Here is a 25,340-nt window from a genome sequence, read left to right on the forward strand (position 1 = left end):
ATGACGGCTGAACCTGCCTGCAGGGTCCAAATGACTGTTAGAACCAGTGTGGAAACATGCAGTGCTGTCCATTCTGATGGTTTCTATTAATTAGTTACAAAAATATAAACACAATTATATAACAATGTTATTTATATAATTGGTAGATGGATGATAATACATTTTTTTTGCTAAAATGTTGCTGCTATTGACCAATTTGCCCAAATCTTAAAACCCCCATCCTACACCTCAGTGAGCTCTCGGCGTTACACTCTTACTGTTTCAGTCCGTCTTGTGCTGCCAGATGTGGCGTTTGAGACTGAGTGGACCCCCATGGTTCTTCCTGTCCATTAATCAACACATCCTGACACATACACTGTCCCTCTAATGGCCCTGCTCAGACCCTGAGGGCTCAGTACAGCACACGGTGAGATCAGGTTCCCTGCGTCAGCCAGTCTGTTGACAGATATGTTGTCAGACCAGCCCGAGAGCCGCAGCAGGCCAGGCATCGCGCTGCCTTGTGTTTTGCATTGGATTCGTACCCGTATCCAGTTGTGTGCACATGAAGGGAAACATGTACACTGGATAATGTGCATCAGATCAATACGCTGTACCCAGCCATTTGAAGCCAGCACCTCATTCCAGCGATGTTCACATACACATTACAGCTGTCACAGATTGTGCAGTTATCTGTCCTCACTGTCTGGTCTCTCATCTGCGGCCTGTGCAGAATAAAGGTCTCTCTGTCAGCCACACACACACACACACACACACACACACACACACACACACACACACACACACACACACACACACACACACACACACACACACACACACACACACACACACACAGCATCAACCTTGGGAACCTCTGCACTAAATGAAATAATTAAAGGTTTACAGTACCCTCCCTTCTGCACCCCCCACCCACTCCCACTCCAACCCTGCATACTCCACCCCTCACCAACCCACACAAACACATATGTTCTGGTTCGGCAGTATACACAGCTGCGTCAGGACAGTGGTAATGACAGTGTACCACCCTGAAGCTTATCATATTTCCCATAGAGTGGGAAAGTGCAGCGGTTGCCAGTTCATGTGGTCGCCGTGTGTTTAAATGTTTAAAAGAGAACATACCAGTGCTGTGAACTCTCCTGGTAACATACATGTTTACAATTAGGTTTCTGCTTTCTGTGTCTGAAATCACTCCCCGTGTGAAGACTTCTAATCTTCAGTTACTCTATCCGAATATTATTAATATTTAACAAATATCTAATGAAACTAATAATTTTTTCTGCAAACATTACATGACATGATGCAGTGATTCTTCATTTACGAGCTCTCTTAGTTGCTTTATTCAAGGACTGGATTGGTTCCGGACCTTTTGAAATACACCTATTTGCATAATGAATGTTTGTTAAATGTAAGACTACAACTCGTAGTCATTTAGCTTAACTTAACATTAAGTCAGGAAACATGGCTCTGTCTAAGGGGACCCAAATCCAAAATAGTTCAGCTCCTAATCCCTCATAAAGAAGGGGGTCATGTGCCTTTTATACAGTTAAGTCAGAATGTCCATGCGTGTGTTTTCCACTGGAAACATGAATAAACATTACGGTAAATAGACACAAGCAAACTCACGTGACAAACTTCACAACCCCTGGACGAAATCACGAGAAAAATAAACAATCTTTACAAACACATGTTAGAAATAAGAAGTAATGAGGGACCTCTGGCACCCACTTCGGTACACAAGTAATACCCACAACTTTGTTTTAAACTAATAATCACTCAGCGTGGTGCTTCACTTTGACTCTAGAATTGGCAGTGATGTTACTGTAAAAATACAATATTGGCTATTATTAAATATGATGTACAGAGTTGAAAGTCGAGGAAGAAGGGATTAGGTTTGGATATTTCCAAGGTTAGATGTCAAAATTGTCAAAATTGCAGGCACAATCACACACAGACAGAGACATGTTTGTACTTCTTTCTTAGTGAGGACACATGTTTACATAATGCATTCCCTGGCCCCTTACCCTAACCTTAACCATTCAAACTAAATGCCTAACCCTTACCCTAAACCTCATTCTAACCCTAAAACCAAGTGTTAACCCTCAAACAGCCGATTAAAAAAAGGAGGACCGTACAAAAATTACCTCACTTTCCAAACATTACCTCACACTGTAGGGACTATGCTTAAAATGGTCCTCACAAAACGATATAAGTACAGGAACACACACACAGTCTATATTCTGCTCTTACGAAACATTTAAGGACCATGTGTCTTGTATCCAATTTGCATATTTTTAATTTCACTTGTATTGAACTCTTTATTGATCACACACAACTCTTTTGGTCACACCAGCATCAGTCCTGACTGCCCCCGGCCTCGATGCCTCTAAATCTGAGTGTCCTTGCAGATTGTGCATGTGACTAACAATTCTTATCAGTTTGATTTATGTAATCACTGTGTCTATTAATATCCTGCATCACACTGTGTGAAACTAAAATAGACAGTCTTATTTAAAGGGATGATTTCTATGTTTCTGTCCCAGCTGGTGAAGCTGTGCAGTGGGATGATCGAGGCGGGCAGGGCCTACGTCAGCGCCAACAAGCTCTTTGTGAACGGCATCAAGGACCTGTCCCAGCAGTGCAAGAAAGAGGAGGCGATATCGGTGAGTGGAGGTGACAAAACCTCAGCTGCGCTGGAATCTGTGCATCCACAGAGGAATGTCTAGCGGTCAACTTATCAACATCTTTTCTCATCTATCTCTTCCAGTACATTCCAGTGATTCCCCAATTGGAATAACAACAGTAACTCAGTATAAACAGTATTGTCCAGACACAGAGTCCTTCAGCTTTTTTAAACACCAGAGATGTGACCACATGCAGACAGGAGATGTTTACACTGCTAGTTTACATGGCTGGGAGCAGTGAGATCGGAAACCTGCTTCATGGTTTTCTTTTAGGAAAACATTTGGACTGGATTTCCTGTCAGTGCCAGCGTCACCCAGGAAGCTCAAAGATTTAGCAGAAGAGACATTAGTGTTTCAGTTACAATTACAAGTGAATGTGTTAATGATATGTTATAGACTAGTATATAGACATATTTTTTAACACGTGTGTGTTTGTGTGTGTGTATGTGTGCGTCAACATTGCAGGAATGCCTTGAAAAGTGTGGGGAAAGCCTCCAAGAGATCGTCAACTACCACATGGTGAGTTTTACACACACGCGCGCGACTGTCAGCCAAAGGCAAGAGGTCGAGGTAGAGCATTGTTCGGACACGCCCAGGTCCTCTTGGCATGTTAACATCTTTCAGACATCCAGTCTCTCCTGGGCCTGATGTTACAAAACACACACACCCCTGACTTTAACTGTGACCACACTTTGTAACGGTGAATCTGTACTTGCTGGACAGTGTGTGTGTGTGTGTCTGATTCAAGCCACATGCTTCACCAGATGTGTGTAATGCACAAACATTCACACACACACACATACATGAACACACACTCACAGGTTTTATTCACATGAGTGAATTTTCCTTATGACTAAGTGTTATTATGACATTCTCCTCTCTATGAATCATGCTGAGACGCTGCTACAGGTTGGAAAAGCTCAAAGGCAAATCTGCATTTAAAGAGATGAATATGTGGAAGTCATCAATATTTACAGTTACATGTGTGAGACACTTAAACTGCACTGTTTTATACTGACAAGACAATATGCATGTCCATGTCTTACCATGATTATGTGTGTAAACAAACAAATCTGCCAACAAAGAGGTGAAGTCAGGATTTATAACAGTTAAAGAAAGAGAGTATGAGGAAGGAGAGGAAGGAGAAAATAGGAGAGGGAAGGGGAAGTGAGCAGGAGAAAAGATGTCCTCTCGAGGAGGGGGAAATGGATACATTTAAAGATTCAGTTGCAGGACACAGGAGACAATAAGCTGTGGCTTTAAAGGAAAAACATTTAAGTTATTTACTCATGTCCATTGTCCATCTGTCCCATTCGATTTGGGTGGTCAAAGGTCAAAGTGGCCCCACCAAACATTTTTTCGTACTCAGGAAGATGATATCTCAAGTCTGCCTTTTGGGATACAGCCTCATTTCTAAATAGTTCATCAGTTCAACCATTTTGGTGGCATCTGATCTCATAACAAGTTCAGTTGTATTAACACTTTGAAATATCTCAATGAACACTAACTGTGGTTAAAAAAACAAGTTGTATGAAACTGCCTCATCTTTCTGTTAGTATGCTGGTGTTGGTGTCCAGCGGACTCCTGTGCTGTACTGTGACCTCATCAGAGACCTTTTCCCTTTTTGCTTTTATCATTGCACTGCATCGTTTCATTCATTCGGATTTGTCACCCTGATTAACTCTATCACTTGCAATCAATGTGGAAAATCTGTGCCCTCTGCGATCTGAGCCTTGGATAGAGGCCTCTTGTTTCCTGCTTTTGAAGTTTGATCAATGTTTTGATCACAGAGCTGAAATGATCTTGACTGAAGCAGTTGAAGGACATTTAATCGCTTTTCTCAGTATAAATCCACCAGTTGGATGAAATGAGCTTCAAGCAAAAACATTTACCACAATAAAAAATGAAATCCTCCTCATTCCTCTTCTCTTTCTCTTTAATCTGTCCTGTTCTTTTCCAATATTTTTTCATTTCATTCCACCCAGAGCCCTTTTAAATCAAATCAAAACTGTAGATATGATCCATCAGCTGCATCAATCCAATACAATCTTCTCCTCTATCTCTCTTTTTCTATAATGGCTCTCTGTTGTCTCTCTACCTCTGTCCAAAACGTGTCTGGACAATTTCTCTTGTGTTTGGGTTCTGCCTTATCACACGGGCCATTTTCCACTGTGATTTTTGTCACCACCTATTTCTTTTCCTCTTCTCCTCCATCGCCTCTCCATCTATCCTCCGTATCCCCCTCTCCTCCTGCCTCCCTCCTCTCTCACCCTTCACCGCAGGCGTCCCACTCCTCCACTCTAACACCCAGGACTTACTCTAATAGCTTGTCTGGCAGACAGTAGGGATGGAGCGACATGGGGAGGAGAGGGGAGGGAGAGACACAGTGAAAGGAAATCTGTATTTGTTCGACCACCCACCGATGCCTATTTCTGCACCTTCTCTGCTCTCGTCAGGAACAAAAGACGGCGTTCAGACAGGAGAGAGAATCCTCCCTAGTATCACATGATGGTTAAACGTGTTTACATACAGACATAATCCTTCCATGAATCTGAGCAGGTTAAAATGACCCCCAACTGATTTTTGTGAGGTTGTAGCGTCTTCATTTATCTATGGTGCAACTCATCTTGTAAAATCGACATGCTGTTTTACTATTTTAACATCAAGGCATCATGACCTTAAGAGTATTAGGAGTGTAAACACGAAGAAGTGTTTGTTGGGTCATGCCCAGGACACTGTAATCCAGAGCAGGTTTGGGTGGAACATTTGGATTAGTGCACATGTGCAAGTCTGTCTGGTGGAAATGATTTAGATTTTTTTTTTATGGGATTTACTTCTGTTCTGTTGAACTGGCAGATATGTTACACCACTCTGGAAAGTACCAAACCTTCTTTTTTTTTTTTTATAAATGAGCCCCAGTCCTGTGACTCACTTGTCATATTTAGATGCTGTATAAACAACACAATTACAGAAGCAAACTCCATGAGTGGAGAGAAATGTGTCCACCGTACTTACAAATACCTGAAACGCCTTCTGTTTTTCATCTCATTTGTTAATATTGTAATAATTTAAGTTAGTTGTATTGCATTCAAAAATGATTTACAGTGGAATTTTATTTAAAATTTTAAACCATCCATCCATTATCTACACCGCAGTCGCGGGGGGGGGCTAGAGCCTATCAAGTAAATATTAATGCATCTGTTTGTGTAAATAATTATGCAACTGTATTCTTCATAAAGATTTTGAAATGCACATAGAAATATTTTCTATTTTTGATGCATCCAGCTGGCTAAAAACGTATATATTGATATGAAGCTGGAAAGAGTTTTAAAATGATAAGAGAACCATTTCTCTGTGACCTATATTAGATCCCCCCCCCCCCCAAAAAAAAATAGTTCAAACTTGGTTAGCCTACAGTATATCTCTCTTAATGGGGATCCGAGACACATGTGATTTCTGTTCTGTTGGTTTCTCATGTGACCAAATCGGAATGACAAATTTCATTAAAATCTTGTGACGGTGCCAAACAAAGGTTTGATGATTTGACTCGGAATGACCCTGAAGTGTCTGACACCAAACTGACCACTTGATGTCCACCATTTAAAAAGCTCTTCAGTCAGTGGGGAGCATGACACAGTGTTCTGTATTCCCACAATGAGCACATCAGACTGGATCTGAGAAAACGTACGAAAACCCACCCAAACAAGAACCAGCCTGTGACGTCATCAGACTTGGGAGGGACGTCATATGGGTGGAGGCACACACACACAAAACACACACACACACACACACACACACACACACACACACACACACACACACACACACACACACACTTACGCTATATATATATATATATATATATATATATATATATATATAAATATACACAAAGCCTGTAGGCTAATCCTCAATGTGTATGTTTATTAACAAGGGATTGCTATAGAAAGTTTAATCCACAGGCTGATTGTTGTTTGTGTGGGTATGTGGTTGTGTGTGCCGTCGTGTGTGTGTGTGTGGCTGCGTGTGTGTGTGTGTGTGTGTGTGTGTGTGTGTGTGTGTGTGTGTGTGTGTGTGTCCGTCCGTGAACATTTCCTTCAAAAAGACGGATGTTCTGTTCACCAGCAGCCATTTTATTTCGTATGATCAGAAATGTAGCAATGGAAGAAAACTCAAATATCTAGATGGAGACTGAAGCTGCTGTTCTTACTATGCTCAAGAACCGGATGGAAAATACACAGACAGAGAAGAGGAGGAGGACGATGAAGAGGAGTAGTACTGTAGTAAAGGAGAGTGAGAGGAAGAAGGAGGCAGAGTGAGAAACCCACAGTTAACAGGAAAAGACGTCTGTGAGGCTAAAAATGTGTTGAGGCAGCAGCTCAGTGTGTGCACATGTGTCTGTCCTCATCCCTCTTCCTCTTCCCCTCCTCTGCCTCTGGCCTCATCTGTTGCTCTGAGTGTAAGGCCTCATGTTGCCATCTTGTGGTGAGATGTGGCCACCTCAGATTTGAAGATTAAATCAATAGATCTCAGCTCCCACCGTTTGTTTCACTGCCCCGCTCTTGTAATAATGTGTTCATGTTTCCAACTCTCTCGCCGTCTGTGTCCACAGATTCTGTTTGACCAGGCCCAGAGGTCCATCAAGCAGCAGCTTCACACCTTCATCAAAGAGTGAGTACTTCATCACATTTAATGGTGAAAGTTAATGGTCGCTTCTTCCTGCTGTGATGCATCAGGTGTGCACACCTTTTCAAGAGGTGCTGTGATGAAAATGGACGTCTTAGGCTCAACAGCTCTCATGTAACCAATATTACACAAAAACTACTGAACGGATTTCCACAGGACTTGGTGGAAGGATGGAATATCAATTTCTTTTTTACATTTTTGTTATTTTCTCAGATAATAATTCATGGATCTTAATTGGGGGGGAAAAAACAAACATCTTTAGGGGACTAATATTTATGATTGTGTGCAATTTGGTGCAGATAAAAAAAAAAATCTAGTGCATTTAAATGTGTTTTACGAGGGGACTGTTGGGCCTTGGCAGAGGTTTATGCTCAACTGAGTGCCACTCTAGTTGTTGCTTTAATGCTGAGGCGGCCCTTCAAGATACTCTTGAGCATGATATTAAACCAATATATATAGTCTCTGAGATAAATGTCTTATATAGAAACATCCACCATTGTTGAATACAGCTGTCCACCTCACTCGTATCATTGCCAACCCCCACGTTTAACCCCAATGCTCTTTGCCGTTTTGCAAACATAGGCAGAAAATGCGTATGTGCTATTCTGACTCCGCTCATGCAATGTCCGTGGTCATGAATGTGCATGAATTGTAAGCTGTCTCTTTTCTCTTTTCTCAGGGATGTGCGTAAATTCAAGGACACCAAGAAGCAGTTTGACCGGGTGCGTGAGGACATGGAGCTGGCCCAGGTGAAGAACGCCCAGGCCCCCAGGAACAAGGTCCACGAGGCAGAGGAGGCCGCACAGGCCCTCGTCCTCAGCCGCAAAGCCTTCAGGCACCTGGCGCTGGACTACGTGCTGCAGGTGAAAAACCCACCTGTTCTAAGCATAGGCTCGAAATCCAGCTGTGTTCCCAGTGTTGTCCAGTAGATGGCGCTAAAGCCAAATACTTGAGATTGTAGATTAAAAAAGAGACTAACCATCTATAATCCTCCTGTTGATCTGAAAAATCCAACCTTAATACAATCCACATTCTGATTTTCCTTTTTTTTTTACAGATTAATGTTCTTCAGGCCAAGAAGAAGTTTGAAATCCTGGATGCAGTGAGTGACCCAGATTTGTCCCTTTAATATCACAATAGCATCTGTGCATTATTATATACAGTATGTTCTGTGTGTTAAACATATGTATCCCTGTGCGGTGTGATGTGGAGCAGGGTGATGCACACAGCTGTATTACAGTGTTTCCTCCCTGTGTCTGCTGCAGATGTTGTCCTTCATGAGAGCCCAGTACACTCTGTTCCAACAAGGCTTCAACATCTTAGATGAGATCGACCCTTATATGAAAAAACTGGCTGCACAGGTAAAACCAAACAAACCCAAAACACACAAAGTGCCATGCAGGCTCAAAACAAGGAAATACAGCACTTGGGCACTTTATTACTCTTACTGTACTTCTAGGGAAATTAAATAATTAAACTGTTGTGCTCTATGCTTGTTTTCGTCTATAACTACATCTAATTTTGCAGCCTTTTCTGGAATTGTAGGTTATTTTACTTTAAGTGCAACTTAAGTACAATAACACAAACACATGTACACAGTCAATAATGAAATAAAAATAACAATAAACTGAGTTTACGATGGTGAGCAGATGTATCTGTGTGTGTGTGCGTGCATGTGAGCGTGTGCTGTCTCAGTGACTCTTCCGTTTTCTGCTCTGTGCAGCTGGATCAGCTGGTCATCGACTCGGCCGTGGAGAAGCGAGAGCTGGAGCACAAACATGCCATCATACAGCAGAGAGTGAGACAACAACACAACTTCTTCTCCTCCTCTTCTCTTCCTCTTTTCTTCCTCTATTCAGAGGAAACTAGTTCATGCTTCTACGTTTCATCTCTTGTCCCTAGATACACTGGAACTTTTCCTTTCCTGCACAATTAAATAAAAAATACGCCTCTATTGAAGATAAGCAGCAGAATACAGAGAAATATCCCCTCAGCACTGAGATGTGCAGTTTATATCATTTCAAAACTTTACTAACGTCCCAAAATTCATGGAGACACTTCAGGTGAATATCTTCACAAACTAAAACAAGCAGTTATTAGCTTATGAAACCTTCATGGCATGTGTCCATTCTGAGTCTAATTATATCAACACGTTTCACTCTCATTCCTCCTAACTTAGTTAAAGAATCTCAGTGAAATTAGTGTGGTTACAGAAGATGTTTATCGGTCTCTCTGGAATGTAAAACAACAAGAACTTATCTTATGTCATCAGTAAACACTTCATCTGAAGAATGCTTCCCACTGCAGCTTTGAATTATTTTTATATTGTCTGGTTCGTGACTCTTTTTTTTTTTTTTAGAAACAATTAGCAAACAAAAAGAGTACAAAGTACAAAGTGTATGAATGCTGAATAATTTAGTTTTTCCTTGATGCTCAAATTAAGATTTTAAAGTAGGAAATCATTTCTCACAAACACGGTTCGATGTATTTATGTTATAAGGCACTCGGCTGAATAAAACACTAAATTGAAATCCTCATGCACAGATGCACATAAATCATCCATCTGTTACCTCAGGAGACGCCAGAGGCCACAGGCTGTTTTCTGCCTGACTGTGCCCGTCCCTCTGATCGATCCTCAAGTGGAGGCATCGTGCCAGACACGTCGCTCAGCTTTATGTTCGACCTAATTGCCTTTCAGCAACACATCCTCCCCCTTTTAGTGACACGAGAGAAACAGTTTCCTGGAGGTGTGACGTCTGTGTTTCAGGAGCCCTCTGAACTAAGATTTCCTTGAAACTGACATTGATTATAACACGATATCTCACAGTAAAAAACATATTTAGTTGAACTCTCTGCGGAGTCTACAAACACGCCGCCATGATCAAACCATGTGACGTGGCGGCGTGTGTTTTTGGGTACAATATGTCAAAGTGAAAAATGAATTGTTTGGTCATATACAGGCAAGTGGCATCTAAAGACAAAATCCAAAGCATTCAAAGTGGCCAAAGTAACTGGACTCTTCAGGGTCAATGAATCTATATGTTCACGTGTTGTTTTATTTATGTATAACATCTCTCTCTCTCTGTCTCTCTCTCTCTCTCTCTCTCTTTACATTGCGTCCTTGCCCAACCACTTTCTTTCACCTCCAGACTCTGATGCAGGTGAGTTTATATTTATGTTTTTTTTTTTTTATCTGCACCTTTAAATTGTATCCTCAACTTCCACTTTACTTAGGAAACAGTATAATCCCCCTGGTTCAAGAGGAACTGTGCTACATTGCAAAATGTCATATTACAGTGTTTTTATGATGGTTCAGGAGGAATATGGCAGAGGGCTTTACAACTCCATGTGCATGGTTTTGCATTGGCATTGTTGTTGAATTTGTTTGAAAGAGAAGATTTGTTTTTTAGATACTTTTGTTTTTCCTCCGTGAATATTTCAACCAAGCAGCCACATCACAGAGTTTTATTTTTTATATCAATTCTAAACGTTTAACGTGATAATAATGTTTAATATTTTCATTAGACAGTTTTCTGACTGCATATGATTTGAGTAACGTTTCCACATCTGAACTCCCCTGTTTACATCAAACTTGCATTTAGAGTGGTACCCCATAAAATGTGGTCTAGCAGATGCCTGGGTCCCTGTGTGTGTGTATGTGTATGTGTTTGTGTGCGTGTGCGTGTGCGTTGTGTGCGCAGCGTTTTGTGTGTGTGTGTGTGTGTGTGTGTGTGTGTGTGTGTGTGTGTGTGTGTGGTAGTTATCTTAGCAGACTCAGTGACTGATGTACTGCGAGCAGTTTTATGACCTTCACGTGCTGGTTTCTATGGCAGGAATCTATAGCCTGTTCGGAGCAGTAGTGCAGAGGGTATGTGTGTTTCTGCATGAATTGTGATTCTTTCATACTTTAACTTGTGTGTGTGTGTGTGTTTGTGTTTGTGTTTGTGTGTCAGTCTGGAAGCATTCCAGGATGTCAATCAAATGCATTTCTTATCTGGTAGCTTGGCTTCCAGGGAACCTGAGCACATTCTTGTCGGCAATAGCCAACAGGAACTTGTTTTTCCATAGTTAAGTACTTTTACTCAGGTATTTCTCGTTTTGTGTGACCTCACCTCCACACGTTTGTTCCACTGAAGTTTGGGCTTCATGACTTAGTGTCCATGAAGTGTTGAATTTTTCCACTATCCCCCTGATATTTCTGTAACAACGTCTCAACTGATCTACTTACATCGTACAAACCTTGTGAGCTTATTTTTGTCTCGCATTGGATGTCGACTTTGTTCTCTTCTTTTAGATCTCTCCTTTTATTTCTTCTTTTTCTGTTTCTCTCTCACTTACATGGAGGCAGCCGCACACACATTTTTCTTCATCATGCACCTAAACAAACACATGCACCCACATCTCTCTCCCTCTCTCTATCTCTCTTTCTCTCTCTCTCTCTCTCTCTCTCTCTCTCTCTCTCTCTCTCTCTCTCTCCGTTCCTGTTTTTTTGTGCTGTTCCAGTTTGTTTCATCTCAGAATGTAACCCTGAGGATTTGTCAGCACATCAGTAAGCCTGTTACAAAGATATTATTGTCTGAGTAGACGCTTAAAAATAGTAGTCGTGATGTTTTTTTGTATTGAGACAGTGTTTTCCATCATTACCTCGTTGTATTTTTAGTTAAATTCAGCCATTGACTTTCTAAATTCAGATATCCGATGCTGCAGCATCAACCCATTTCCTTCTCCGACCCCCGCCAGCTTCAGCCCCAGTCAACAGACGGCATAACTGAGCACAGTGGGGGGTTAAACATGAAGTGATAGAGCAAGAAGACAAAGAGCAGAGGACTAAAGAGAGGAGACAAGTTTAAGACCCAGGCAGGGACCATGAAGGATAATAGAATTATAGAGTCACTTCTCAGCTTAACCTCTGTCATCATAGAATAAATGCTGATTTAAAGAATTAAATCTGTTTATCCCTGCTCACTTGATTATATGTGAGTTTTCTAAATTTAGCAGTGTGGCTACCGAATGGAGAAATTAGCTCCATGTGATGGTGCTCTTTATAGTTAGGAATCAAAAACTCCTATTCCTATAAAATCACTTTAGTTTCATTTACTCATCTATCCATTATCTATACCGCTTGTCCTTTTGAGGGTCCTGGGGGGGCTGGAGCAAATCACAGCTGACATTGGACGAGAGGAGGGGTACACCCTGGACAGGTCACCAGCGTATTGCAGGGCTGATAAAGACATATTCAAATGTGCATGTCTTAGGACTGTGGGAGGAATCTGGTGAACCCAGAGAAAACTCACACAGACACAGGGAGAACATTTAAAATTCAACACAGAAAGACCCCGGCCGAACCGGGAACTATCTTGCTGTGAGGCGACAGTGTTAATCACTGCACCATAATTTTGCTAATAGTTGTTACAACATCACAGTTTAAAATGTTGGCCTCCGTTGTGAACCTTGACACACAGATCGGATGGTTGGATGAAGCCAAATGGTGATGACGCACAAGAAAATATGTAAGCTGCTTCGAGTCGAGTGTCTCTTATTCCCGATTTTCTTTGTCTTTGCATCTGTGAAAAGAAATTTCTCCAAAAAAAAGGTCTGGAGACAGAAAAAGCCACAGCACATCAAGACATTCAGGAGATGTTGCCCTGAGCCGTTTCTGATATTCTCCTGCGATCAAAGACTTCTTTTTTTAGACTCCTTCCATATGCAAATGAGTTGCTGCAGGAAGTAAAGACATGAGACTGAGAAGAGTTTGTGAATTATTAATAGAATACATTCTTTATTAATATACCATTAAGTAACTGCAGGAGTCCTGCTCATAAGAGAATAAGATTTCTTCATCATAAAAGTATAGTTTAAGATACATTTGATGTGGATTGGGTTATTTTTCAGTTGGAGGAGATGGATACCAGAACAGAATCAGTATAAGATACTGTATGGTAATATTTTTTCAAGAAGAAATGTATTAATCTTATAATGGATGAAAATTATGTGAGATGCATCAATACAGAAAAAAAACAGACAGCTTGAAATGCCGGAAATGTCTTATCTTGATGTCCATGGTCGTGATGAAATGAAAGCAATAAACTCTTTATCAGTGAGGGAGTGTTTTACACAGATGATCACTGTACGTTCACCTTCTCTCCCTCCTCTTCCCCCTCTCCTGTTTGTGTGGCTCCTGACCTCACCCCTACACTTTCACTGTTTTTGGTCGACTGCCCCCCACCCACCCACCCACCCACCTGACATGTTCTATCTAAGGATAATAAATTCTGGAACTTTTTTCAGTCCCTATAATAAAGGCTGTTGTTGTGCAGCCTCCTGCGCCTTTTGGACTCTTGCTGCGCTGCATTCTTCCACTGTGCCGTCTGATTTAAGGTGGGAAGCAGGAGCTCTGTGCTGGTGTTTGGGGAGCAATAACGTCAGCTTGATTAAGCAGGAATAGTGTTGAGAGCCAGAGACAGATGGAGAGCTGACTCCTCCAGAAGTGTGCACTAAACCCGGGGTTGGAGAATATAGCTGCAGGGGTTAGAGGAGAGCCTTAAATCCCGGGTTGGGACGGAGGATGGAGGGAGGGAGGGGGTGTAAAGTGAAAATGTTTGATCTCCGGCAGCCGTGGGGGGGTCAGAGGGTCACGAGCACGCTCTGTGACAGCTGTATGGTAATGAGGGCTCACGACACATGCATGGCGGCCCTGGAGCAGGAGCAGTGTGCAGGCAGGTGGCGTGGAGTGAAGCAACGGCACGAGCCTGCTGACAGTCTCTCATCTGCACTGGTGTGAGATGTGTGTGTGTGTGTGTGTGTGTGATGTAATGCATCAGTTTATTTCTTTATCATTAAGTTATTTATTCTTTTACTGTTGAATTGGAGATGTTGTTGGATCTCAGTGTGGTGAAGATGAAGATATTTGGCAGACTGGACCACACACTGGTGAGAAACATGTTTCTTCTGTTAATGGCTGTTTTCTCTTGTCAGGAGTCCGTTGTCATGATACTTTTGTTTGTTTTTTGGTATTGGTATGTAATAGGGCCAGTATAACTTGAACAAGAAAGTAAGGGGTCATTTTACCACAGTACCACTGTGATGCAGTAAACACCCCAGACCTATTTCCCACTGAGAACTACTCACAGTGTGTTGTGAGGATAGATCACATTGATAGGAAAATAATAACTTGTGTCTGTCTTAGTGTGATATGCAATAAAAATTATACTAAGATCAGAAAAGATTCACATCAGTCGATATTGATAAATACCATGATAAATGGAACATTATTATTTTCCAGTTTAAAGACTTTAATTTTGGTCCGGTGAAGGTTGTGGTTTGATGAACAGCAAAACATTTGACACATCTGAGGTAGATCAATAATGTGTTATAGCTCCTCATCTCTGCATAAGCATTGATATTGAACCTTTGATGAAAATGATGTTGCGATAATTACGGATATTGTTTTATCGCCCACTTCTAGTGTGTAGTTAACATTCACTACAAATCAAATACAATAGTTACATTGGAAAAAAAGATGCTTGACACCATTGTGTGCATACTCTGCCGAAGTCTTCTCTTTTTGTTCTTCTCTCTTCTTCTCCACAAAGTTGGTATAAAGTAGCTCTTTCCCTCTAGTGGCCTGTTGCAGAATGTAAGAACGAGGCAGCGTTGGTGTTTACAAGCGTCTCTTTTGGATCCTGCTGGAAACACCTCAAGCTATGAATGTCTCACAGCCAGGAGACGGACAGTTCTGTTACATCCCACCATGTTAACGTATCACATAGCCTGAATGTTGTCACACAAACCAGCAGAAATCCCACACACGGGCTGAGCAATATGCCAATTTACATTTCTAATAACCCAATACCACAAGTTGCTCATCTTCCACACTGATCTGCATAAAGCTGCCAAAACGATCAATTTGATTTGAACGTTTTAGTTATATTTAATAAGGATGCTGAATATACACTTGATGGCGTTGGTGTAAAAATATTTTTGGGAAAAACACAGAATTCTTCAGGCTAGGGTAAGGGGCTAGGGAATGAATTATGTCAATGAGTGTCTTCACAATAGAGAGACAAGTGTATGTGAGTGTGTGTGTGGTCGTGTGTTAATGCCAGCAGCTTGCCATATGCCTAGTATTCCCTTACACCAAACCAAAGGCCTCCTTAACAATACTGAAACCCAACCTCCCTGTTGACTCGCATGTGAATCAGTATGCTTGTTTTATTCACCTCGCTGGCCAGGTGGCATGTATCTCAGGAAGTTCAGCTCTGAGTGGACAAAGCCGGTGAGGTTTCAGCTGACAGGTAGAGAGGTTAGAGAGGCTCAGATTCGATGTCATCTTTGAAGATAAACTAAAGAACAGATGATCAGTGAAGAGAGGACACAGACTGATGTTTGTGGAGGAACACAGACACTTTTAAAAAATGTAGAGAAAATGTGTAACGTCACAACGGAGCAAGGCGTCAGGAGCTACTGTTTGTGCTTCTGATAAGATGATATCTCAGGCTCCTCTTGATATGTTTTAGTGGACGTTAATCACTCCTCAGCATCTCCAGACCTGATCTGTACGCAGATGACTGATTAAAGCTGTTTGTCTCTGAGCCATCATTCATTTCTGTAATTACTTATTTGTTATCAAGAACAGGGGAACATCCAGTATCTACAGGAACTAGACCGTGGAGATGTGGACTTTTCATTACGTTGATCATAGACAATCCATCACTCCCTGACAATAAGAGCATACAGTGGAGAGGAAGTCAGATCTTAATATTTATGTGTGTTGGTGTTTTCCCTGCAGGACTTTTCCTATGATGACCCCAAGTTGGAATTTAATGTGGATGCTCCCAATGGTGTGGTCATGGAGGGCTACCTCTTCAAGAGGGCCAGCAATGCTTTCAAGACCTGGAACAGGTAAAAGACAAGAGTGACATAGAGTGTTGTAACTATCAAAAGTCAGGAATTGTCAAGAAAAGGTTTGTTTATTAAACTTTACTTAAATACACCAAAAAAACGAAAATTGTTTAACGACTCAAAAAATCACTTAAACTGGTAACACACAAATTGTTAAAAAGTTTTTTCAACTTAAAATAATAACATGTATTAACATGAACAGACTCTATGGGTTTAATCTGTTTCTTTAAGCCCAAAGAACAGTGTTTTTAATGGGTAGACATTTGATTGTTTATGTCTTTTATACAGAAGCTAATGTCATACCCTCTCCTCCCTGCAGGCGATGGTTTTCCATACAAAACAGTCAGCTGGTCTATCAAAAGAAACTCAAGGTACAGTTTGATTTTCCTAAATTTTTTACAACGTGTGTGTTTTTATGTAATAATTTATTTCATTACTAAAATTAAACTACTCCAAATCAATGTCAATGACATATTGACAGAGAAGGAAGGAGCCGTGCAGTGACTCATCCTTTCCTGCCAGATATGAGGACGTTAACCTGTTCCAGTGTAACTTGCAGTAAATAGATCGACCTTGTTGTGAGTGACGTTCCTCTCTGCCAATGACAGGACTCTCTGACAGTGGTGGTGGAGGACCTGAGGTTGTGCTCAGTCAAACCCTGTGAGGATAACGAGAGGAGGTTCTGCTTTGAGGTGGTTTCACCCACCAAGTAAGTGGTGTGTTGTGTGTGTGTGTGTGTGTGTGTGTGTGTGTGTGTGTGTGTGTGTGTGTGTGTGTGTTATATATATATATATATATATATATATATATATATATATATATATTCTATATGTACTATCATTCGGAATGAACTGAGCGGCTCACTAACATATAGATTTCTAATATTAGACCATTATGATATTTCTATAACTGGACTTTTATTTTGTAGGAGCTGCATGCTACAAGCTGAGTCTGAGAAGCTGCGACAGGCCTGGATTCAGGCCGTCCAGGCGAGCATCGCCTCTGCTTACAAAGACATCGCTGACAATTACTATATTGAGGTATGAACACATGCAGAAAAATTCACATCACTCATTTCTTTTCATTACTGAATTTTCCTTGAAATGAAAGTGTCTGCCGCTGACCTGTCTGCCCCTTGTCTGTGCAGCGTTTGGACCGGACAGCCTCGCCCTCCACCAGCAGCATCGACTCTGCCAGCGAACCCAGAGAAAGGGGTGATAAAGGAGTTAGGGTAGGGGGGGAGAGCCTCCTCCAGAGGGTGCAGAGCCTGCCAGGCAACGAGCTGTGCTGCGACTGTAGACAGACAGCTCCGTGCTGGGCCTCCATCAACCTGGGAGTGCTGCTGTGCATCGAGTGCTCAGGGATCCACAGGTATAACTGCACCAACACCGAGACTGGGTTTGTTTGTAGAGGGCGGCAACAATATTTAGGATTATTTTTTTACCTATCAATTGGCTTCGTCAGTTTGAAATAAGAATTCACAGCAATTCCAGATAATTAAATCATCCTTTTAGAAAATGTTATTAAAGAAATAATATGTAACAACTCTTCGTTAAAATGTCTAAAAATGAAGTTTTTTTATTTTGTTGACTTGTGAACTTACATTATCCAAAATGTTTCCAATAATATTCAAACTCAGACAAATCCCCAGTTTTATACAAGTTTACGGTACCTTTCATTTTCCTTTTGTGTCAAATATACTTCACCCGTGGATTACCCCATCTCTGCTATCACTTCCAGGGCAAACGACGTGTGACGAAAGAAAAATGCACTGTTAGCCAGTTGTCTGTTTTTTCCTTTTCATAATGGATCAAGATTATCCATTGACGAGTCGCGGCATGTCGATTTTCATTGGCAATGTTGGTGAAGACAATGATTCCCGTGATCCCGCGCCTTTTCACAATGTCATCAAACTAGGGCTTTAGTTATTGTTTTGATTGAGAAACCCCTAGTGGCTGAAGCTTCCTCCTCACACATGTCACTCTCTGCAGAAGTGACGTTCATCCTGTTGCTGATGTTTTATTTATGTAACTGTTGCATGGTAAATAATAGAGCTGCTCTTTTTAGTTTAACTCTAGAGATTTTCTGAGCATTCAGAAAGTAGAAACACAAAAGTGGCACCATATTCTGATCTGTCCCTTCTAGCAGATTTATTAAAAGTGGCAAGAGTAAAAATGTGCTAAGATTTTGTAGTAAGATGTAAAACTCTATATTCTTTATAAACTTTATAAAATCTCTTCTCTCCTCTTCTCCATGTGTCTTTCAGGAGTTTAGGTGTCCATTGCTCCAAAGTGCGTTCACTGACGTTAGACTCATGGGAGCCAGAGTTACTCAAGGTGCGTCTCTCCAGCCCGTTCATCACACAAACAGCTTCTTCTCTCTGTGCTGAGCTTTTTTCCCCTGTTACAGTTGGCTCTCTGGTATTACATTGCTAAAATAACTCCTTTAAATGACTTTCCTGTGTCTTCTTTCCTTCTTCTATCACATTTAGCTGATGTGTGAACTGGGGAACACTGTAATAAACCAGATTTATGAGGGACGCTGTGAGGAAGTGGGGGCTAAGAAACCTGGACCCTCTAGTTCAAGGTCAGTTTTTTACTCCATGACAAACATTTGGAGAGAAAAGAAAATCCACTGTTTGTTAATACCGTTGGCTATAGGTTTTCACCCTGAAGACAGTTAAGTTAAAAGAAGTGTGATGTAAAAAGTGATGGGTTTGTGATCATCTCCCTCCAGGCAGGAGAAGGAAGCCTGGATCAAGTCCAAATACGTGGAGAAACGCTTCCTGAAGAAAATGAGCGGGAGTGAGGCTTTGGTGGTGGGCGAGAGGAAGTCCCGCCCCTGGACGGTGAAGAAATGCCAGCGACACAACAGCTCTGTGCGAGCCCCCAACAAGGTCCGCAGGAAATACCACCGCTACGAGCCAGGCAGCGCCTCTCCTGCAAATCTCTCAGCAGGTCAGTTCAGCTAATCACCATCACTTTATATATATATATATATATATATTCCCGAGTCATGCTTACCTGAGATCTGTTAAATGCAAGTTCCTTTTAAAGGTTCAGTGTGTAGAATCTACTGACATCTAGTGGTGAAGTTGCTGTTTAACAGTCTTGTGGTTGTGATGGTAGACGACCAAAGTATTTGTGAAGTGGGTGTGAGTGGACCCTGAGGATGTTAAAGCCATCAGCTCAGGAGATGCTCCAGAAGTTATCTAGACTTCGATGATCTTCTCAGCTCCTCCTGCAGGGCGGCAGTATCACTGTTAATGCAGGTTGAATAAGTGGTGATGCTCTCACAACTGTTCCTCTCTGGAAGGTTGTGAGAATGTTTTGCTTCAGTTTCCTATGAAAGTGCGATCTCTGCTGGGCCTGGTGGTGTTAGTGAGTCTTTCCGAGATCTGCACCTCAACAAACTAGATGCTCTCAGTGGAGCCACGGATGCCGAGGGGTGTTTGCCTGAGATTAGATTACTGTGGTGGTTTTGAAGCTCTTGGGATCAATGGCTTTACTCAGGGAGAAGTTAAAGATAAAGTTAAAGAGAGATAATAAGGTGGCTTAGATATATTGTTTAATCTGAAATCCTTTGTCTCTCGGCAGCGGCGGCAGCAAAGTTTCGCCGAGACTCCCTGTTCTGCCCAGATGAGCTGGATTCACTATTTTCCTACTTCGACACCGGCAATGGTCCTCGCAGTAAGTTCACCACTCACTCAGCACACACGTCTACACACATCCATTGCAGAGTTATTGTAGATTTTTATTCAGCAATTTCGGACATATCTTCTATTAGTTGTGCAGTCTTACCTGTGATGATGTGTGTATTAGCGGCACAGTTTGTGCTGTGTAATGATTAACGTGTCCGTGGCTTGGCGATGCTTGGCCCCGCAGGTCTCAGCAGCGACAGTGGCCTCGGAGGAAGCACTGACGGCAGCACTGACATCCTGGTTTTTGGCTCAGTGGTGGACAGTGTTACAGAAGAAGGTGTGTGTGTGTGTGTGTGTGTGTGTGTGTGTGTGTGTGTGTGTGTGTGTGTGTGTGTGTGTGTGTGTGTGTGTGTGTGTGTGTGTGTGTGTGTGCATGTCGAATACAAAAGAGTTATTCATGGTAGAAGCAGGACACTTGGGTCAATAAGAGTTACTTAATAACCCAGTGTGAATTTTTTCAATAGTTTTGATGTTGTAAAGAAACATCACACAAAAGAGAATTCCTGTTAAGACCTTTACGAGCCCAGTCACACTGCATGACGTACACTCGCTAGCATTTGTTCTCCTTACCTGTTTCCTTACCTACCCTCAGAGGAGGAGTCGGAGGAGTCGTCCAGTGGCGAGGTGGAGATCGAGCAGGAAATGTCATCGGACCCGGAAGATCCAAGGGAGCTACACCCCGGGGCGCTCCTCTACCGATCCTCGCGTCTGCACAACCTGCCGCTCATGGCTGAGGCGTTTGCACACGGTGCTGACGTACACGCTGCGAGTGAGGAGGAGGAGGGGAAAACGCCGCTCATACAGGCCGTGATCGGGGTGAGACACTAAGTTGGTTCGACCCACAAAAGCATTTGAATTTGTATAAAGTGAGAAAAGTGTAAATCAGCAATTTACTCTCTAGCAATTTATTTGACCCTTACGTTTTTTGCGATATCAAATAATTGTGGAATCCGTGTGGGTTAAATAGTAAGTAAATAAGTCGGTAATGTTCAACTATCACTCGAAAGAAAATAAAAAAACTAATAATAAACTCTCTGTCCGTCTGTCTCTCTGCCAGGGCTCTCTGATAGCTTGTGAGTTCCTGCTGCAGAACGGAGCTGATGTGAACCAGAGGGACATGAGGGGCAGAGGCCCGCTGCACCACGCCACCTACCTGGGGCACACTGGGTAAGTGACGCCTGCAAAGGGAAAAGAACAGCTTCAAATCTCTCTGCCTCTTCCTCGTGACATAGTTCATGTGCCAACCTGCCCCAAATTACTCTGATGTCACCAGGATTGCTCCATTTTCCAGGCATGGTTTGGATTGTATTAGTCATTACGTATTTTCGTCAGAAACTGACAACAGCCACATTTGTAGAGACTGTTGCTGAAGGACATATATTCTTTGAGAGTTGTGTCACACGGTCTCAAATCATTGCTTGGAAAAATCAACAAATGTCACACCCATGAGTTTATCAGCCCATAAACATTTTTTCTCATCCTTCTGCTTTTTATTAATAATGATAATTATAATCTTTATGGAATAAAAAGTGTAAAGAATAAATTTCTGATGTTAACAACTGACATCATTCTCTGTCTTTTCTCTCGCTGTAACTTTTGGTTCCCAGTCAGGTGTGTCTCTTCCTGAAGAGGGGAGCATCGCAGACGGAGGTGGACGAGCAGGGTCATGACCCCCTGAGTATCGCCGTGCAGGCTGCCAACGCAGACATCGTCACACTGTAAATCATCTGAATTCTTCTCAAAAATCAACTGTCTTCTGCATCTAAATGTTGTTCAATATGTTTTAATTATTCTTCTGCAATGGAAGCTCACGGTGATAATGACCTTCACTCTCTTCTTCCCTCCTTTCCTCCCTCCTCCTATCATCTGTCTTCTGTCACTGCTGTATACCACCACATTTCCCATGATGTCATGGCGCCTGATCATCTCCATCCTTTCCCTTCCTTCGTATTTCTCTCTTTCCTCACCTGCCGCCTTCCCATTTCTCATTTCTGCTTTTTTCTTTGCCTTTCTCTCTTTCTCAATCCTCTCTCTCCCGCTCTCCCTTCTCTTCTGACAGATTACGTTTAGCACGGATGAACGAGGAGATGCGGGAGGCCGAGGCTCCGCTGGGTCAACCAGGTCAATACCCGGGCAGCAGCCCCACTGAGCAGCAGTATAGGAAGTGCATCCAGGAGTTCATCTGCCTCACGATAGAGGAGTGCTAGTTACTCCTGTATCCAAGAGTGTAGCTTGTGTTATATACATGTATACATTATATATACATACTCTAGTATATACATACAAAATGTTCCCCCTGATTGGAAACTGAAAATAACCACGTAGACGAAGGCTTACAGGCGTCTAAGAAGAGAGGAGCGTACCACTCGCTCATTGTGGGGGTGCGTCGTGTCATAGGGAGACCCCTGATGGACCTTTTTAACTCTACTGACAATACAGCCACCACTTCCATTTTCTCTGCATCACCGTGTCTCTGCTTGCCATTACTCAGCACCGCCATCACACACACACACACAGTAAAAATACATTTTGGTGTTTTATTAACAGGGTTATCCTCTAACTTATACCTGTCGTGTGAGGGTGCGGGGGTTTACTGTGGCCTAACAGCTCTGACCTCTGAACAACTGCATTAACCCCCTCCATGCTTTCTATCTATCCAAACCATCTGTGTTGACATCCAGCGTACCCATCTCTCCGCAATCAGAGATGTAAATATACATATTTAGAAGTTAAAATGGCTAATCTTTATATGTGCTGTGGCATGGGGTGAAAAAAAAAAGTTCCATTACTTTAAGAAAAAAAAAAGCTGCATCAGAGGTGAGCAGGGCAGTTTCCTGTGTGTATTAGGGAGAAGGTCTGGGAGGGAAGTTATTGTAAAACTGTGACAAAAATACTGAAAGGCTTGTGAGGGGGGGAGACCCTCGCTTGCTTTCTGAGATCCTTTGTGACATGAGGAGTGAATGAGTGCGTGCATGAGAGAATACTGAGAGACCGAGTTAAATAATATGATATTATGATACAATATGTAAAGGAAAAAAAGAACCTGTGCACTTTTCCCATCTCCAGTATTATTTTTTATTTTCATTTAGTTAGTGCGACTTTTTTTACATTGTTCTTGTCCACTCAAGTTATTGTACATCTATCTATTGTCTATTTTTTTGTATTATTATTATTATTTATGTTTATCTCCAGAGGACCAGTGCAATGCATTCTTGGTGCAGTATATCGTCTGCATTTCTCTAAATGATTGTCATTTTGATCTGATAGCGTTCCTTGGAATTGATGACACAAGTTGTCAGACCACATTACTCGTGAGACTTTTTGCTTTCAGTTTTGCTTTATAAAGGCCTCATGCTTCTACATGTACAATTATTTGGCATTCAAACGAACCATTGAAAGAGATTTGACTGGAATTTTTTATTACAGTGAATCATTTCCTAAGTATGTGCGTTTTTGAGAGTGGGAACTCGCTGAGTTGTTCAGGTGATGTGCGGACGAACCAGAGCAGTGGTGCAGTGCAGGGAGAGAGTGTGTAAACAAAAGATCTCGCCTTTCAACAGCCCCTTTCTTCTCCGTCATTCACACTCCTGTGTGTAAACCCACGGCTCAGTTTTGTTGTAAATACGCGAACATGAGGCAGAACCTGTGGTGAGATCATGGAGCACATCACTTTAGAACAGTTTACACCCTTGGTGGGGGTCAAAGGTTGTTTGTTTCTAGCTTCCCTCACTGGTAAATGCTGAGAGTATTCCCTGCATGCCAAGCCAGAATCGTCTTTTTTGGCAACTTCGACATCGTTTCGCATTATGATGAGCATGATGAAATAGTTTTCTACGGTTTGATCATGTCGTGCAGTGCAGTCCAGTGGAATAAGCATGAACCACCTCGACCCGTTGAGCGTCAGAGGTTCCTCTTTGCACCTCTGTGCCGTTCTTCCATCCACCAATCCAACCTGTGGTGACCTCCTCAATCCTGTCCTTTTTTGATTTCTTTATTTCCACATGTGGTTTTATTTTCCTCTGCCAAAGATTTTTTAAAGGGAAAGTGTCTGACATTGTTGTATGATATCACAGTTTTTTTCTTTTCTGAAACTGTTCCGAGTAGATGCAGCATAGTCTCACCTTGCTTTGTGAAGTGACAGAGTGGTAAAAACACTGACCGTGTACTCATGTATTCAAAAAAAGAGGTGACAGAAATGTGACTCGCCCGAGAGACTTTGTGACAACAGGTGATATTCTGCAATAGTTTGATGTGCTGCAAGTAGAACCAGTCTAGGAGGTGATGTGAAGCTACTGTGACCAAACTGTTTAGTGGCCCATACAGGCCCTATAGCAGGAAGTATTAAATGTCGTGTCCATTGTGTGTATTGACATAAGAGTGGTTAAAGGTGCTGTTCAGAACAAACATGCTGTAAATAGTACACTTGTGTATTTTAACTCGAAGCCCACTGCCTGCCTCTCAGCATTCAATCAAGGATCCTGACTGTCTGATCGGTTTTATGTTTGTCTTTTTACTCTCTTCCTAAAAACAACTAAAACATCCTGTCAGGCAGAACTGTGACAGAGAGTCCTGCTCTACTTGTTTCTCTGTTCGCTGACATTTGGATATCTTTGGAATACTTTCTTTCCTGTCTTTACAAGCACTGAGGGGGAAAAGAAGAAAACAAAATGCATACAATAAAACTGAGAAACTCTTGATGAACTAACCCTGCTTCCCGCTTGTTGCTCTCATTTCTGTTTCCTGTCTCATCTCTGATCTGTGACATTCTCTCAACATCGAAGCAATACATTTGAAATGGTTTGCAGAGAGTCGCTGCTCTAAATTTGTAGTAATTTCAATTTCTCGCTACCTAGTTGTTGAAATATTGCCAGATGTTGGGAGAATAGTATTTTTCACAATATGGTCTGGTGTGTCTTTTGGTCTATAACAAACTGGGCAGCATTTGGCCTATTCAAAGCAATACACTAGTTATATTAAAGTGAGGTGTGCACACAGACACCTCCAGCACACATGATATTTAAAGACTATTTTACTGTTTAGCAGGTTATGGCTATTTAACAGTCCTTCTGTTTTCAGCCTGCAGCAGCTGCAACACTGTGCCTTGAATAATTAAGTGTCTCCAGTGTGTTAAAACATCTCATGCGATCTCACAAGCGTTCGCACACCATCACTGAAAACCTGTTCTCATGTGCTAGAAATGCCTAATTCCTCACCTGACACTAAACACGTGAGCAAGTAAAACAATGTCTGACATTTCATTGCTTCTGTTGCCACAGGGGTTGCCACAGGCAGCAGGAGAGTTAAAGCCAAGGATGTTCGGGAGAGAGTGAGTGAAGCCTCCCAGGCCGTCTTATAGGGGCACTGTGTTCTTT

General features: G+C 42.0%; 1 protein-coding gene across 6 annotated transcripts in view; it reads left to right on the top strand.

The window, feature by feature from the left end:
- Positions 1-25,340, top strand: part of acap3b (ArfGAP with coiled-coil, ankyrin repeat and PH domains 3b) — a 57,221-nt gene that overhangs the window by 29,825 nt on the left and 2,056 nt on the right. For 2 of the 6 annotated variants that reach the window (XM_047339359.1, XM_047339364.1), the window contains exons 3-25: positions 2,541-2,660; positions 3,147-3,200; positions 7,294-7,352; positions 8,047-8,230; positions 8,425-8,469; positions 8,633-8,728; positions 9,091-9,165; positions 10,517-10,528; positions 16,156-16,268; positions 16,588-16,639; positions 16,877-16,977; positions 17,197-17,308; positions 17,416-17,639; positions 18,535-18,604; positions 18,760-18,854; positions 19,005-19,225; positions 19,865-19,957; positions 20,144-20,245; positions 20,561-20,784; positions 21,026-21,135; positions 21,576-21,686; positions 22,028-22,089; positions 25,245-25,294. In XM_047339359.1, coding sequence (XP_047195315.1) covers positions 2,541-2,660; positions 3,147-3,200; positions 7,294-7,352; positions 8,047-8,230; positions 8,425-8,469; positions 8,633-8,728; positions 9,091-9,165; positions 10,517-10,528; positions 16,156-16,268; positions 16,588-16,639; positions 16,877-16,977; positions 17,197-17,308; positions 17,416-17,639; positions 18,535-18,604; positions 18,760-18,854; positions 19,005-19,225; positions 19,865-19,957; positions 20,144-20,245; positions 20,561-20,784; positions 21,026-21,135; positions 21,576-21,686; positions 22,028-22,089; positions 25,245-25,294 — 2,385 coding nt within the window. Of the gene's footprint in view, positions 1-2,540; positions 2,661-3,146; positions 3,201-7,293; positions 7,353-8,046; positions 8,231-8,424; positions 8,470-8,632; positions 8,729-9,090; positions 9,166-10,516; positions 10,529-16,155; positions 16,269-16,587; positions 16,640-16,876; positions 16,978-17,196; positions 17,309-17,415; positions 17,640-18,534; positions 18,605-18,759; positions 18,855-19,004; positions 19,226-19,864; positions 19,958-20,143; positions 20,246-20,560; positions 20,785-21,025; positions 21,136-21,575; positions 21,687-22,027; positions 24,674-25,244; positions 25,295-25,340 lie in introns of those variants that run through there. The other 4 variants (XM_047339361.1, XM_047339362.1, XM_047339360.1 and 1 more) reach the window with 4 other exon arrangements.

This window comes from Hippoglossus stenolepis, chromosome 3 (genome assembly GCF_022539355.2).
Source record: "Hippoglossus stenolepis isolate QCI-W04-F060 chromosome 3, HSTE1.2, whole genome shotgun sequence".
NCBI lineage: Eukaryota > Metazoa > Chordata > Actinopteri > Pleuronectiformes > Pleuronectidae > Hippoglossus > Hippoglossus stenolepis.